We start from the raw sequence: 15,706 nt of genomic DNA, 5'->3' as shown, positions 1-15,706 counted from the left end.
ATGTCCTAGCAGAGGTAAAATGGCATGCATGCTTTTGAAAATGCACAAGTATGTGTGCAATTTTAGTCCCCTGCCCCAAACATGCAAATCCCCCATGCCTGGGATCATCTCTTTGAAGCCCAGCTAATGGAATGCTGCATGTACGTTTGGCTGGACTAAGCGAGAGCAATGTTCAGAAAGCTCATTTCATCCAGGGAAATTGCTTTGAAAATTCACCACAAAAAGCACACAGAGCTTGCACAATTTTCAAAGTGAGTCTTTGGTCAAAGTCTTAACTTCTGAAAAAGGAGGAAAATAGTTAAAAGTAAATACTGTGCAAAAAGGAAAAACATCTGCAAAAAGGTGTTGAGATACTTTAGGCTTTAAGAGCTCTTATTTAAGAATAAGACGCAAGTCCTAAAGTGCTTTTCAAGCAAGTTCATAATAAGTGCTACTTTGATCAGAACGTAGGAGGGGAAGTACTGGGATGGTGTTCAGGCTCCCCCTCAAGCTCTGCTCCCATCCTGAATTAAATGCCACCTCAGTGAAGATTATTCCTCATTTGCAGGGTGTCAGAATGGAGGAAGCTATGACGGCAACAAATGCATCTGTCCTGCTGATTTCTATGGGCCACTCTGTGAATTTGCTTATGATACCATCACTGTGGGTAAGAAACTGAAATTTATAAATATATATAGTGTAACTGACCCAATGCCCCAATATAGACTCTATAATGAATGGACAATGTCGTATGTTACATGTTTTGTTGCAAGCCGCTCTGACTCCTTTGTGGAGGAAGGCGGCAATATAAATTGAAAATATAATGTAATGTAGTATAATGGTTTGGGGGGGGTGGGGGAGTTCTTCTTCCCTCCAAGCCAGTACTGACCCAGGGTTGCAGCATTTATTTATTTTATTTACTTATTTATTTATTTAGACATTTTATATAGCATCGTTCTATGTAAAGATCACACCGGTTTACAAAAATAACATTCATAGCTATACATTAGCAACCAACCCCACTCATAAAGCAGGATACATCCTTGACCTAATTCTCAAAAGTCGCAATAACTGCGTAATCAATTCCTCTCACAGCACATTGCCCTTATCTGATCGATCACCAACTAATAAAAAACAGAAATAACCCTCCTCACCTCACAGTGACCAAACTCACATAATAACCAGTCTTTCACATACAGAAAAAAAGATAGATCCGAAATACTCGAAGAAACAATTAAAAATAAAATAACTGTTCACGTGATGCAGTGGGCTCAGATGGTCATGTAAATCTGGGCATCTCCCCCTAAATATCGAGTGCCATCATCAAAGGATGCCACATATTCTTTGCCCAGGTGTAAGTGGATAACCTCGTCAGTGTATGGACAGATTTATTATGTGAGTGCCTAAAGTTTTGTCCACTAGATTCTCCAGAAAAGAGAAGGAGAGGTTGCGATTATCTGACTGCAAAATGGCCACCGCAAAAGAGAACTCTCCGCCGCTTGTGGGTAAAAGTGCGAATATAATGGCACTTACCAAAGCAGTTGTGGCTGCCCTGTGCAATAGATTTGGCGTGATCTATGCACAAATAGCGGCGGTTCAAACATCTATAGCTGACTTTGGGTCACGTCTCGATATGATGGAGGGACGAGTCAGCATTGTAAAGGATGACTCTACAGCAGCCGCAGCAAAAAATCCAATGGCTGGAGAAACTTTGGCATGAGCAATCGGAAAAACTCAAGGACTTGGAAAACCACTCCAGGTGCAATAATCTGCGAGCGGTGGGCATCCCAGAGTCGATCGAAGATAAACAACTGAAGTTCTCCCTTGAAAGAGAGCTGGCTAAAGCATTGTGTCTACCGGTGGAGAGTGGGCCTATAATCATCGAGCGTGCACACCGCTTGGGAGGAATCGTGGCAGGAAGAACCAGACCCAGAGTGGTGATTTTCAAGCTCCTGAGCTATGTACAGAAAGAGGAAATCTTGCAGGCATATCACAAAATCAAAGAGCTGTGGCTGTTTGACCAGCATATATTGCTATTCCAGGACTTTTCACCACGGGTCTCGCTGCAGAGGAAAGAATTTGCTTTGGTGTGCTCAGCATTGGTGAACAGGCAAATTCGCTTTGCTTTACTGTACCCAGTGCGCTTAAGAGTCTGGCACCAAAACTCTGCTCTGACATTTGAGTCTGTGGGAATGGCACTAAAATGCCTGGATGGCTTGCCAGTTAGTGGAGACTGAGCTGCAGAAGTATCTGTCGCTGTAACATCAGCGGGATTTATATATACGCAGTGGGTGTTTAATGCCCGGCTATGTGATAGTGACTGTAGTTAATATGGTCATTTGTTATGAACATGATGGATTTTCAATTAGGGCATGTCGTTAGTTTATTTCTTTACCGGCTGGGCCGCACAGATCTAATTTGCTGGTTTGCACTGTTGTTGATAACAGTGAAATGCGATTTTGGTTATTTTTAAGTTACCAGAAGTTGGGCGTCAGTCTATTGACAAGGCCATGTTACTAATTCTATGGATTATCTTATTTGGGGAGGACACCTGAATGCATTCAGGGTGATCTTGACCTTCCATTTTTGGGAGACAAGTTCTTTGTTCTTTCTTTTTGTGTGGGGAAACATACTGCAGAGGGTTAATATGAGGGGGTTTGGGAAGGGGAAGGGGATGCGCTAGCGGTGCGTATTCTAAAGATGTTATTGGGGATATGCTGTATATTTTGCAGGTAGTTGCGCAGCATGAGGGGTGGAGAGAACGTTTTCTGAGCACCTGGTCATGCTTATTGAGTGCCACGGGGGACTGCAGCTCCAGCTGTCGAGACTCAGCCTTACGATGGGCAACAGAGGTGTGGGATGGGGACCCCGGTTGAAATAATATCCTGGAACGTAGCAGGACTAGGCACACCAATAAAGTGGGAAAAAAATACTTTCCCAATTGAAAAGGCTAAAAGGGAGCATTATTTTCCTTCAAGAGACGCACATGTTAATTTCATATATGGTTTTAGGAGCATTTTTTTTTTCCAATCTGATATAGTCACACTGAAGTTTTTATTTGTTAATATTTGAATTTTATATAATTTGATGTATTTATATTGGGCCGGATTTTCAAAAGGTTACGCGCACTGGGCCTATTTTTAAAAAGGCCCGGCGGTGTGCGTAAAGCCCTGGGACGCGTGTAAGTCCCGGGGCTTACAAAAAGGGGTGGTCTGGGGGGCGGGGCGGTCCGGGGGCAGGGCGTGGGTGGAAATGGAGCCTCCAGGTAGAGCGGCCATTTGCCGCTATGCCCAGGATCGCGTGCCGGCATTCAGCCGGCGCGTGCAACTTGCACCTGCCCAAGGCAGGCGTAACTGGGTAAGACAAATTTTTTTGGGGGGTTAGCTTAGGGTTGGGGGACGGAAGAGTTAGGGGAAGGGAAGGGAAGGTTGGGTGGGGTGGGGGAGAAGGGAACAGGGGAAGGCAGCGCGGGCTTGGCGCATGCAAGGTGCACAATTCTGCACCCCCTTGCTCGCGCCGACCCCTGATTTTATAACATGGCATGCCTGCACGCGCATGTTATAAAATCACGTGTCCATGTGTGCGCGCACATAGACGCAGGCACACACCCTTTTAAAATCTACCCCATTATTTTTAGATTACATTTGATGTTTTTATTATGTTATTTATGGATGTTTTAATCTGATTTATTTATATGTTGTTGTGAACCGGTATGATTGTATCAGAATATCGGTATACAAAACTAACTAACTAACTAAATAAATAAAAAGCATACTTAAAAGCTTTTTATATATTTATTTATTATTTTATTTTTATGTACCGACATTCGCTCGAGATATCACATCGGTTTACATTCAGGTACTGTAGGTAGGAAGTGGGTTTCCCAAGTATTCTCAACACAAGGTTCTACTGAAAGGTGTGGAGTTGCTATCTTAATACATAAAGATGCATCGTTTCAAACGAAAAAGGTCAAAGTTGATTCTGAGAGTCTCTTTGTTCTGGTCGGGGGTGGGGGGGGAAGCTTAATGCGAACAATGTTATTCTGGCATCCGTGTATGCTCCCAACAACTATAACCATAAATTCTTCATACAACTTAGCACCAATCTGCAAGATATGGGTACAGCCTGGGAATTTTGGGAGGGGACTTAAATTTAATCGCAGACAATGTCTTGGACTGGTGGCCTACTTTGAGTACAAATCCTAGTAATGAGAACAAGGCGGTTAATTTTTTATGTTCTGTGCTGCAATTGTTAGATATATGGAGAATTCTTCACCCAGGCGAGAGGAATTACACGCATCATGCAAGAGCCCATTTGACTAAATCTTGCACTGTTCTTATATTGACTGATTAGTTGTTTCAAAATGTAGAATCTGCAGCTATTGGCCCCTTAGTGATATCAGATCATTATTCAGTTATTTGTTCATTAGCCCAAGTACTCTCTAATACAGAGGTTCTCAACCTTTTTTCGGTCGGGACACACCTCACAGATGGTTCTCACATGCGTGGCATGCTGAACATGTGACCATCACCAGGCTAAATGTAAACAAACTCTCTGCATTCCACAGGAACCCCCTCGACCCCCAACAATGGGTGCAAAGCAGAACTAGGACATCCATTCAATTTACCATACAAAAAAAGATATTTCTGGTGACATCTCAATAACAGCAACATAAACACTCTCTCCTACCAGGTGCAATAGCCCTCCTTATGAAAAACCAGTAATTTACCACCAATGCATGTTCTATTAAGAAAACACAACAAATAATATTGATACAAATGCCTACACGCTTGTAAAATACTTCACCTCGGTCACATACATGGAATCAACCTTCACCAAGTACAGAAAAGCCACAGATTACAAATATGGAAACAGAAACTGGAATGGAAACTCAAAAAAGCCATCTGCATTCTGTGCAAAACAAAAATGTAGCACCTATCAGACTTCCAGGATCTGAAATAATCTACACAAAGCTACACCTGCATTATAGACCTCAAACAGTAACAACCCTACCTATGAAAAGGCAGCACTGCAAAAATTACACCAGGCCCTAAACACCAATACACCTCCTATTAGGAAAACAGAACAAGTCAAGCTCGCAGAACACCCTTAGCTGGGTCACACACGCAGAACGCAGACAGACCCTCACGAAATACAGAATAAAGTGACCATAAAGCTAATGTTTTTGTTTTTGCATTGTTTTACTGCATACAGAGTTTGGCTTCTTGCTGTTTCCAGTTCATTTTTTGTCTCAACATTTCTATTTATACATTCCCCGAGAAATATAAAATAATCACACACACACACACACCAGTCACCTGCCTGACCAATTTCTCTTTCTCACAGACACACACACACACCCACACACACACCAGTCACCTGCCTGACCAATTTCTCTTGTTCACACACATACACACACAACAGTCACCTGCCTGACCAATTTCTCTTTCTCACAAACACACATACACCAGTCACCTGCCTGACCAATTTCTCTCTCACATACACACACACACACACCAGTCACCTGCTTGACCAATTTCTCTTGCTCACACATACACTACCAGTCATCTGCCTGACCAATTTCTCTTGCTTACACACACACACGCACACACACACATACACCAGTCCCCTGCCTGACCAATTTCTCTTACAGACAAGTCACCTGCCTGACCAATTTCTCTTTCTCACACATGCACACACATCAGTCACCTGCTTGACCAATTTCTCTTTCTCTCACACACACACACACACACCAGTCACCTGCCTACCAATTTCTTTCTCACACACACACACACACACCAATCACCTTCCTGACCAATTTCCCTTGTTCACACACATACACACACACCAGTCACCTGCCTGACCAATTTCTCTTCCTCAGACACACACACCAGTCACCTGCCTGTCCAATCTCTTTCTCTCACACACACCAGTGACTTTCCTGAGCATTCTCTTGCTCTCACACATTTATCTTGCGTACACACACATTCTCTCATACACTTACACACATGCTGACTCACTCGCTGTCTCACTCACCCCCACCCACAGCACACATGGCAGCTACAGCACAAGGGAGCCGGTACACTGCTATTAAAAGCAGAGTCCTGACAGGCTAGAAACTGCAGCAGGAATGACCTCCCCAGTCCCACAGCGCTAAGAAGACAGCACTCAGCTGTTTGCTTGTGCTGCAATCGATCGCGGCACCGAGCAGTCAGCTAAGATTGTAATTTTATTCTTTTCTCCCCATGTGTCATGCTGGTCAGAGCCGGGGGGGGGGGGGGGCAGCGGTGCCATGCTCCTTCTGAAGCAGCATCCAGGCAGGCCTTTTCTTCTTCCCGCGTGCCCGGTAGACATCACTTCCTCTTCCGGGCCACAGGGGCGGGAAGAAGAAAAGGTCACGTTCCTGTTGCCGGCTTCCACAAAACACTGGTGCCGTTCCCCTCGGGGCTTTAATGTGCTGATAGCCCGGGGAAGAACAGCGGGTGCGCGACACACCTGCCGGTGCTTCGCAACACACTAGTGTGACGCGACACTCCGGTTGAGAACCGCTGCTCTAAGGGACAGATTCTTAGGTGTGGCCCTTCTGCATCAGTCCACCAAGAGCCTCTCCCATTCACAGAGCTCAAGGGACAAGAATACCCACACCTCTGGAGAACCAGGCAGCACACCTTCCCCTGTTGAAGAACTCAATGACATACCCCATGAGTGTTTAACCCAACGAAAATGATGTATTTGAAAAGCATCCATACAAAACAGTCATGTAGTACACAAAACAGGGACTTCTATCCATGGCAAAAAGAAATGTGCAGAGCAAGTGGGTTCCCTTTGAAAATGTGCCTGCATTCCCACTGGTAATTTTGAAAGTGCTATGACATTTTTTAAATTGCCCTCCATATTAATTTTTTTTCTTGTGTATTGATTTTGCTAGAAACTGTTAATGCCAGCATTCCTGTGAATGTGACCATCACGAATCGTCCTTTCACTGAAGAACTCAACAACTTTAACAGCTCAGAATACAAGGATTTTGAGACGGAGTTTAAAAAACAGGCAAGAAAAAGATGCTTGGGAGCAAGAACAATCAAGGGAAACAGAGAGGGCAAGATTGGAGAGGAAGATGGCCAGACCCGCTATGTATCCTGCATAGAAGGAAGTTGTGCATGGGCTCTTTGCACTAAAGGAAAATATACTGAGCACCTATCATGACTTGGGTAGTTAAAGCGTATATAATAGGAAAGCTTAGTGATAAGAGTTCTTATCCTTGAGTCTGCCCCTAACTTTCTGGGGCCAATGCAACCAGAAGTGGTTTAAAATGGGTGCTCGTATTGAGCACCCATTTTCCTACTGAACGCACAACCACATCTCAAAGACGCCCGATGCTATATTTTAATGAGTTGCTGTGTTAAAAGTACGCGCTAAAGAAGAATTATGTGTCCCTAATGTTCAAATGCATTGAGCACCCAGGACACGTGGCTGTGCGCCCACAATTGCATAGGGCAATCAATACAAGCATCCATTTTATCCCGCTTCAGGTCAATTTCTGGATGCCCAATATACACGCACAATAGCAAGGAACAAAATCGGCCTGGAGCGTGTCTATTGTGCGTGTATATTATGCATCCAGATTTTTTTTTTCATCAAGCTATTACATTACACCTTTATTCTTAAACACAGCAGGTGTAGGTGTTTAAGAATAAAAGTAGGAACCACACAAGACAATATTTTTAAAATTCTCCTGAGCCCTTGACTCAAGGATTGATTTAACGCCAGCTCTAGGGCTGGAGTTAAATTTGCGCATTAAAAAATGTGTATTGGTTGCCCAGCGATTTTCTGCATTGGGAGATAATAGCTATTAGCCTCATCTACATGGAATTTACCTGTGATGAGTGCGGGTGGGTGCGGTTTTGGAAGTGCTAATCTCTTCATTGCATCGGATGCTAGTCTAGTCAGGGCCTGTGCAAGGGGATTAGGTGCCCTAGGCGAGCCTTCTCCCTTGCGCCCCCCCCCCCCCCCCCCCCCGGTCTTGGCCCCGACTCCTATATTGTTCTCGATCACACCCACCGACTGTGTGGTTTTCTGGGTCGCGAGCAGGTTGGGCACTGCTTGCGGCCCGCCAAATCTCCACTCCTCTTTGCCACCGCTTGCGGCCCCATATGACTCGCACCCAGGGTCTCCGGCACCCGGGGGCCAATGCATTTGTGTGCCTCTCCAGCATCCCCCCCTTAATCCTTCTTGTACTAATGCTTAAGGTCACAGAAAATCAGTGGCATCTCTAGACAGAAGAGTTGGGGTTTTTTTTGGGGGGGGGGGGGAGTCAAAATGACACTTCTTCACCACACCCACCTCTATAGCATGGATCCTGCTTTAAAACTGGTTATTAAAAAAAAAGTATTAATAAAAAAGTGCAAAGGGTCTTCTGCGTAATTTTAAAAAGCTGGCCAGTTTCACACTTCTAGTAAAACTACTATAAAATTATTTGATAGTCTCATTCAACTAATTCTATATGGCTATGAGAGTGAAGTCTGGAATATATAGAAAGGGACAGAATGTCAATATAAATCCTGCACCTCCAGTTCTGTAACTCTGTGCATCCACTGAAATTCCCCCAAACAATGGAGCTTGGATGTTTCCCTTACAGCTCATCATACTAAAAGATATTTTCAAATTCTGGTGTCACCTCACAGTAACAGCAGCACAAACACCTTCCACTGCCAGGCACATTGTGAACTAACACAAAACCCCGCGAAAAAAGACACTCAAAATCTATACTGCAATCCCATCATAACATAACAGTAATAACACCAAGGACTCAAACAACAATAACCCTACCTGTGAAAAAGCAAGGGTAAATATTACACTGGGTCCTAGAATACCAATACACCACCTACTGAGGAAACAAAACAAACCCAATTGCTATAGATCCCTATACAGACACTATATACTAGCAGAATCTCTCATCATGGTCACACACTTAGGGGTAGATTTTAAAAAGCATTTACTCGAGCAAAACTGGTTTTTGCTTGAGTAAATACACTTTACTGAAGTAAGTGGGCTTTTCAAAATTGCTACAATATATGCCATTGAATTGTCCATAGGATTTACTCGAGTAAGTGCACTTTACTCGAGTAAATAGCTTTTGAAAATTGCTACGATAGTATGTCACATTTACATGCGTAACTCCTTTGAAAATGACCCCCAAAGAGCAGAGACAGACTCTCACCAAATATGGAATACAAAATAAAGGAGCACAAATTAGACAAAAACTGAAATGGAAACCAGACTCCATGTATTAACAATGGAAAAACAGAACCACCATTCCTCATAAAACAAATAAAATCAAGAAACATAAAGCATCAGTTATAATAGTAAAACCATAATAAAAGAATATTTTAAAACTACTGATAAATAGAATTTCTATTAATTAAAATCATATACATTTTTTTACAATTTCCCAAACACCAATACAATATTTCAAAACAGCACATATATCAAATAACATTCAATAAGCTCTTGATGTTCCCTGTGGGAGCTCATGATTTCCAGTCACCCTGATATTGTCAAGGATTAAGAGGTTATCCTCTCTCTCTCACACATACTCACATGTCCATTCTCTCTCACACATACACTTTCACATACATACACATTCATGTTCTTATATCCACCATAACCTCTCGCTCTCACAGACACTGACACACTCACAGGCTCTAAGACACTCTCTCCCCCTCCACACACCCCCCACACACAAACTCTTACTCCCCTGGATTTTCTCATACACACTCATGCTCTCACACTCACTGGCTTCCTCACATACACACAAACACACACACACACCGAGGCAAGCTCCCAGTCATTCTCACACACACACTGACCTCCAGGCAGGCTCCCATTCATTTTCACACCACTCCCTCCCCATCCCCCAGGCATGAACACACTCATTCTCACACACACAGACCCCCAGGCAGGCACCCATGCATTCACACACACACACCCCCAGGCAGAGTCCCATTCATACACATGCACACAGTAAAGGCAGAACCCCCTCTCTTTCTTTTGCCAGAAACCTCGGAACCTCTCTCATTCCTTTGCTGTCACTGTCACTGCTGCCGCATGACTATTGGGGAGGCGCTGATTGCTGCTACTGGCACAGAAGCCCATTCTGCTGCCTCCTCTGTGCAGGCCCCGTGGGCTTCCACTTCCTCCATGCTGATCTCGTACATTGTGAGATCCGCATAGAGAAAGTGCTACTCTTGCACATTCCCAAAGTTTACATGTGCCAATCACTAAAAAGTATTTTTTTTTTTTTTACCTTTGCTGTCTGATCTTATTTTTCTAATCGGTTGATCACAGGCTTTTTTTTTCCCACCTTCCCTTTCTTATTTTTTTCCACCTTCTTTTTATTTTTTTGCTAATTTCTTTTATATTGTCTTTTTTTCTATTTCTTTTCTCTCCATCTTCTTCCCTCAAACACACAGTCAGGCTCTCATTCTCACATGCATTTCTCTCTCACACACACACACACAACAGGCTCTCACTGTCACATGCTCTCTCTCATACAATCATTCATACACACAGTCTCTCACTGGCACATGCTGTCTGACTCCCACACCCAGGCTCTCTCTCACTCCCACATGCTGTCTTGCTCAAGCACAGGCTCTCACTGTCACATGCTCTCTCTCATACAATCATTCATACACACAGTCTCTCACTGGCATATGCTGTCTGACTCACACACACAGGCTCTGTCTCACTCCCACATGCTGTCTTGCTCAAGCACAGGCGCTCACTGTCACATGCTGTCTCTCTCACACACAAAGACTCTCACATGCTGTCTCTGCAAACATTCAGGTCCTCACTCCCACACACAGTCTCTCAACTCACTCTCACACACAATCTCTCAACTCATCTCATACACGCACACATACACACTCTACAGGCCCTCAGCCTCTCTCTCACCTCTGGGCCTCCTCTTTACGGGTCGCCGCAGGATGGGCTCTGCAGAGGCCCTGATCTTCTCAGGCCACGGCGGCCCTGCTACCGGGCCTCTTCCTCTTCTCAGGCTGCTGCGACTTGGGATTCGCGGCAGCCCATAAGCGCTGCTCCTCTTCTGCACTCGGCTGATGCTCCTCCTCCTTCCTGCCCATGCGGCTCCAGCAACGTTTTCTTCCAAGGACGCGCAGGCAGGAAGGAGGAGAAGCACCTGCAGGCTTGAATTCGATCTTTTGCTTTGGGCCATGGTGACGTGAGCTCCACCACGGCCCTGCCGATCTGCCTGCTATGTGTTGCTGCTCAGCCGCCAGTGGGATGAGGTCTACCGGCGGCCACATGAGCCTCCCTGTGCCCGGGGGCATTGGCTCCCCTCGAGATACCACTGCTCGCGGAGCCCCCTAATACTCGGCACCCTAGGCCCAGGCCTAGTTTGCCTAGTGCTTCCACCAGCCCTGAGTCTAGTGCATCCAAAATGCACATCCAACTGCACATAAACCTGTGTGCTAGGCTGAGTGCACTTTATTGCATCTATGTGTGTGATCTCAGGAGAGTCAGTTTATCTCTCTTTGGCCCATGTTACTTAACATATTGCTAAGCCTCCATTCCAAAGGTGGCTGCACAATTCCTTGAAATATAATGCAAATGATTTGGGCTCTTGACTGGAGAAAAATAAAGCCAAATTGTTCTTGGCATCCTTATGTCTTACATCCATATTCTCACTTTTTTCCAGATGCAAGAAGTCTACCAGAACATACAAGGGTTCAAAGATGTGGAGATTATTTCAATCAGGTAGCGTGTTGTCAGCTTGTGCACCCATATGAGTAATGGGCCACCTGTTTTAATTAAAACTTTCAGATGTTTTGGGTTCTGAAACCTCGCCTGAAAGAAATATTCTTTCTGTACAAGAAAGAAAAAACTTTGATAAAAATTGAGATTTGAGAATAAGAACTAAACAGCAATGCACTTTACAAAAATGTGAATAACCCAGTACTGCGAATGATCAAACTGTACTAAACATTATTATATTTATGCAGAAAGGGCAGCATTGTGGTTGATCACAGGGTCATTGTGACACTGCCAAACAAGCCTAATATCACAGAGGAGCTCCAGCAGACGGTGGAGAAGTTACAGGATGAATTAAAGAATTCCACACAATCACAGGAAGACTGCGAAACAAAGAATAGTAAGTGTAAAGTTTGGCAGGGCCCTGATGACTTTGCTCTAGAAACCATCAGTACTAATACTAGGGGCAATAAACAGATACAGGAGTTGCTTCAGAAAAAGATGGAGGAGAAAGCAGAGGAAGAGCAGGGGCAATGAATAGATATAACCTTCTCCTTCTTCCACAATTCCTTGCAGTTGAGCATGATTGTCTTCCAGGATTATCCTATCAGTGGGTCTGAGCATAGCTGATGAAGCAATTTGGGCATGTATTTCTAAGTGGAATGGATAGCTCTGGCAAATTAATTTGTTCTACCACATGATATTTCTGTCACTCCCGCTTTACTTTTTCATATTGCTATCATAGGGTTTCAAAATCCAGAGACCCTTCTTGCAAACCTTTTCTTTATCTGTGGCAATGCTAGGCAATAGTCTCTCATAAGTTGATGTCAGGTTGCACTACTTCATGTTGACTTTACAGATGTCCTTGAAGCACATTCACTGCTCTCCTCTTGAGTGTATTCCTTTACTGAGCTGGGAGGATTGAACTTGCATTTTGAATCTGGAATTAGACATTGAGATGATAGGACTCACACAGCAAAGTTGAAGTTGGATTATCATTGCCTTGAGGCTCGTAGTGTTTGCTTCAAGAGGATGCTAATGTCGGTACATCTGTGTTCTACCTGAATCTGAAGATTCTTCCTCAGGCAGGGCTGATGATACTTCTCTAATGTATCCTGTATGTTGTTCAAGTTTCAGATTGATAAGAGTAGGGTGGGGAACACAATTGTTAGATAAATCCAAAACCAAATCATGGTTTTGGATCTGATATCATGATCATGAAGCACCTATTTTCTCAAAGGACCAAAAGCTTAATTTACAATTTTGATTTCTTGTTTTTCAAGCATATGGGGGATGTGAGAATCCTCACAGGCAGGTGATATCATGAGAGAGAGCCTCGCCATTATAGTTGATTTTATAGTTTCAAGAGCTTCAGAGCTGAGCATGTGCAGGCCATGTTTAGTTTAGTTTATTCACTTATTTGACCATCTTTCAGCATAAATCAAAGTGGTGTACAAAAGTAACTAAAACCAAATCAATAAAAAATAATGTAATACATAACATTAACATTACTAAGCTAAAGACATCAATTAAAAAAACAATCACAATAACAGAAAATCCAGTTCAAAGTAATAGACCTTGAAATAAATCTCAGTAGGCACTTTGCTCATTAATATACATCAAATGCCTGTTTAAATAACGCCGTTATGTGTTTCCTAAATTTAAGATACTTGGATTCCCTCCATACATTCTCTGGGATTCCATTCCAAAGCAGTGGACCCTGATAATTAGATGATATGCAAGATGTGCCTTCCAGTCTTATCTGAAATTAATATGATATAATCAAAAGTCCTGGTTACAGATCTCAATGACCATTTAGGTGGATAAGGAATTAACTGTTAAGATAAAGACAGAGGAAATCCATGATAAAATATCTATAGACCAGTGAGCCTGACTTCAGTGCCGGGAAAAATAGTGGAAACTATTCTCAAGATCAAAATCGTAGAGCATATAGAAAGACATGGTTTAATGGAACACAGTCAACATGGATTTACCCAAGGGAAGTCTTGCCTAACAAATCTGCTTCATTTTTTTTGAAGGGGGTTAATAAACATGTGGATAAAGGTGAACCGGTAGATGTAGTGTATTTGGATTTTCAGAAGGCATTTGGCAAAGTCCCTCATGAGAGGCTTCTAAGAAAACTAAAAAGTCATGGGATAGGAGGCAGGGTTTAAATACCCTGTAAGGCTGACATCATCAATCCGGGCCGTGGGGAACTTTCCTGCCGCTCACCCTTTAAATACTGCGCTTCGGTGTGTGCACGCACCTAGGGAAACGACCATGAGGAGCTGGAGTCGGCGGCGTCCTGGTCGCCGCCGGAGCAGGCCGCGAGCAGAGTCTGAGGCCAGGAGTGGCGGCTGAATCAGGCTTCCAGCTGGCGCATGTGAGGGGGGTCCAGTCGTGCCGGCCGGCGTGACCGGGATTCTTAACAGAACCCCCCCTTCACGGCCCCTCTTAGAAGGCCCGGGTTTGTCAGGATGCGAGGTGTGAAACTGACAGAGCAGAGTTTTATCAAGTATGTTGGCTGCAGGCTCCCACGTGTTTTCCTTGGGGCCAAAGCCCTCCCATGTGATCAGGTATTCCCATCTCTTGTGATGGCGTCGCATGACCAATATCTCCCTGACCTGATAGATCTCTTCTTTGGCTGTTAGGTCCTGTGGTTCCATGATCCTGCAGCATAGCCAAGAAGACACCAGGGGTTTAAGGAGGGAGACGTGGAACATGTTATGTATCCTTAATGAGGATGGTAACCTCAGACGTTAGGTAATTGGGCTGATTCATTCTTTGTTGGAGAAGGGGCCGATGTTCCGGAGAGCCAGTCTCATAGGCAATACCAGTAGCCAGATGTGGCAGGTGCTAAGCCATACCCAGTCTCCAGGATTGAAGAGGGGTGAGGGCCATTGATGCTTACTGGCCGTCTTTTCGGCCTCCTCGGCCACCTTTCACAGTCGACCTTGAGTGCAGTTCCACAGGGTATGCAGTTGCTGAGCGGTAATCTGGGCTGCAGGTGAAGGCACTGGGAGCGCCTTTGGAAGAGGCAGAGCTGGTTGCTTCCCATAGACCACCAAGAAGGACAAAAAGCCGGTGGAAGACTGGACATGTGAGTTGTGTGAAAACTCGGCCCATGGGAGTAGTGAGGACCAGTTGTCTTGACCACTGTTCACAAAGGCTCGTAGAAAGTTCTTTAAGACAAGGACATGCTATACTGGGTCAGACCAAAGATCCATCAAGCCCAGAATCCTGTCTCCAACAGTGGCCAATCCAGGCCATAAGAACCTGGCAAGTTCCCAAAAACTAAGTCTATCCCATGTTACTGTTACTAGTAATAGCAGTGGCTATTTTCTAAGTCAACTTAATTAATAGCAGGTAATGCTTCTCCTCCAAGAACTTATCCAATCTTTTTTTAAACCCAGCTACACTAACTGCACTAACAATATCCTCTGGCAACAAATTCCAGAGTTTAATTGTGCATTGAGTGAAAAAGAACTTTCTCTGATTAGTTTTAAATCTGCCACATGCTGATTTTATGGAGTGCCCCCTAGTCCTTCTATTATCCGAAAGAGTAAATAACCAATTCACATTTACCCGTTCTAGACCTCTCATGATTTTAAACACCTCTATCATATCCCCCCTCAGCCGTCTCTTATCCAAGCTGAAAAGTCCTAACCTCTTTAGTCTTTCCTCATAGGAAGCTGTTCCATTCCCTTTATCATTTTGGTTGCCCTTCTCTGTATCTTCTCCATCACAACTATATCTTTTTTGAGATGCGACGACCAGAATGGTACATAGTATTCAAAGTGCGGTCTCACCATGGAGCGAAACAGAGGCATTATGACATTTTCCGTTTTATTCACCATTCACTTTCTAATAATTCCCAACATTCTGTTTGCTTTTTTGACTGCTGCAGCACACTGAATCGACGATTTCAATGTGTTATCCACTATGCCTAGATCTCTTTCTT

General features: G+C 44.0%; 1 protein-coding gene across 1 annotated transcript in view; it reads left to right on the top strand.

Moving 5' to 3' along the window:
- Positions 1 to 15,706, top strand: part of LOC115098474 (mucin-2-like) — a 105,219-nt gene that overhangs the window by 39,748 nt on the left and 49,765 nt on the right. Inside the window, exons 5-8 of the mRNA XM_029615001.1 lie at positions 548 to 646; positions 6,908 to 7,026; positions 11,693 to 11,751; positions 11,997 to 12,145. Of these exons, the coding sequence (XP_029470861.1) occupies positions 548 to 646; positions 6,908 to 7,026; positions 11,693 to 11,751; positions 11,997 to 12,145 (426 nt within the window). The remainder of the gene's footprint in view (positions 1 to 547; positions 647 to 6,907; positions 7,027 to 11,692; positions 11,752 to 11,996; positions 12,146 to 15,706) is intronic.

This window comes from Rhinatrema bivittatum, chromosome 1 (genome assembly GCF_901001135.1).
Source record: "Rhinatrema bivittatum chromosome 1, aRhiBiv1.1, whole genome shotgun sequence".
Taxonomy (NCBI): domain Eukaryota; kingdom Metazoa; phylum Chordata; class Amphibia; order Gymnophiona; family Rhinatrematidae; genus Rhinatrema; species Rhinatrema bivittatum.
Note: the sequence above shows the minus strand (reverse complement) of the source record. Positions and strands in the feature narration are given on the sequence as shown.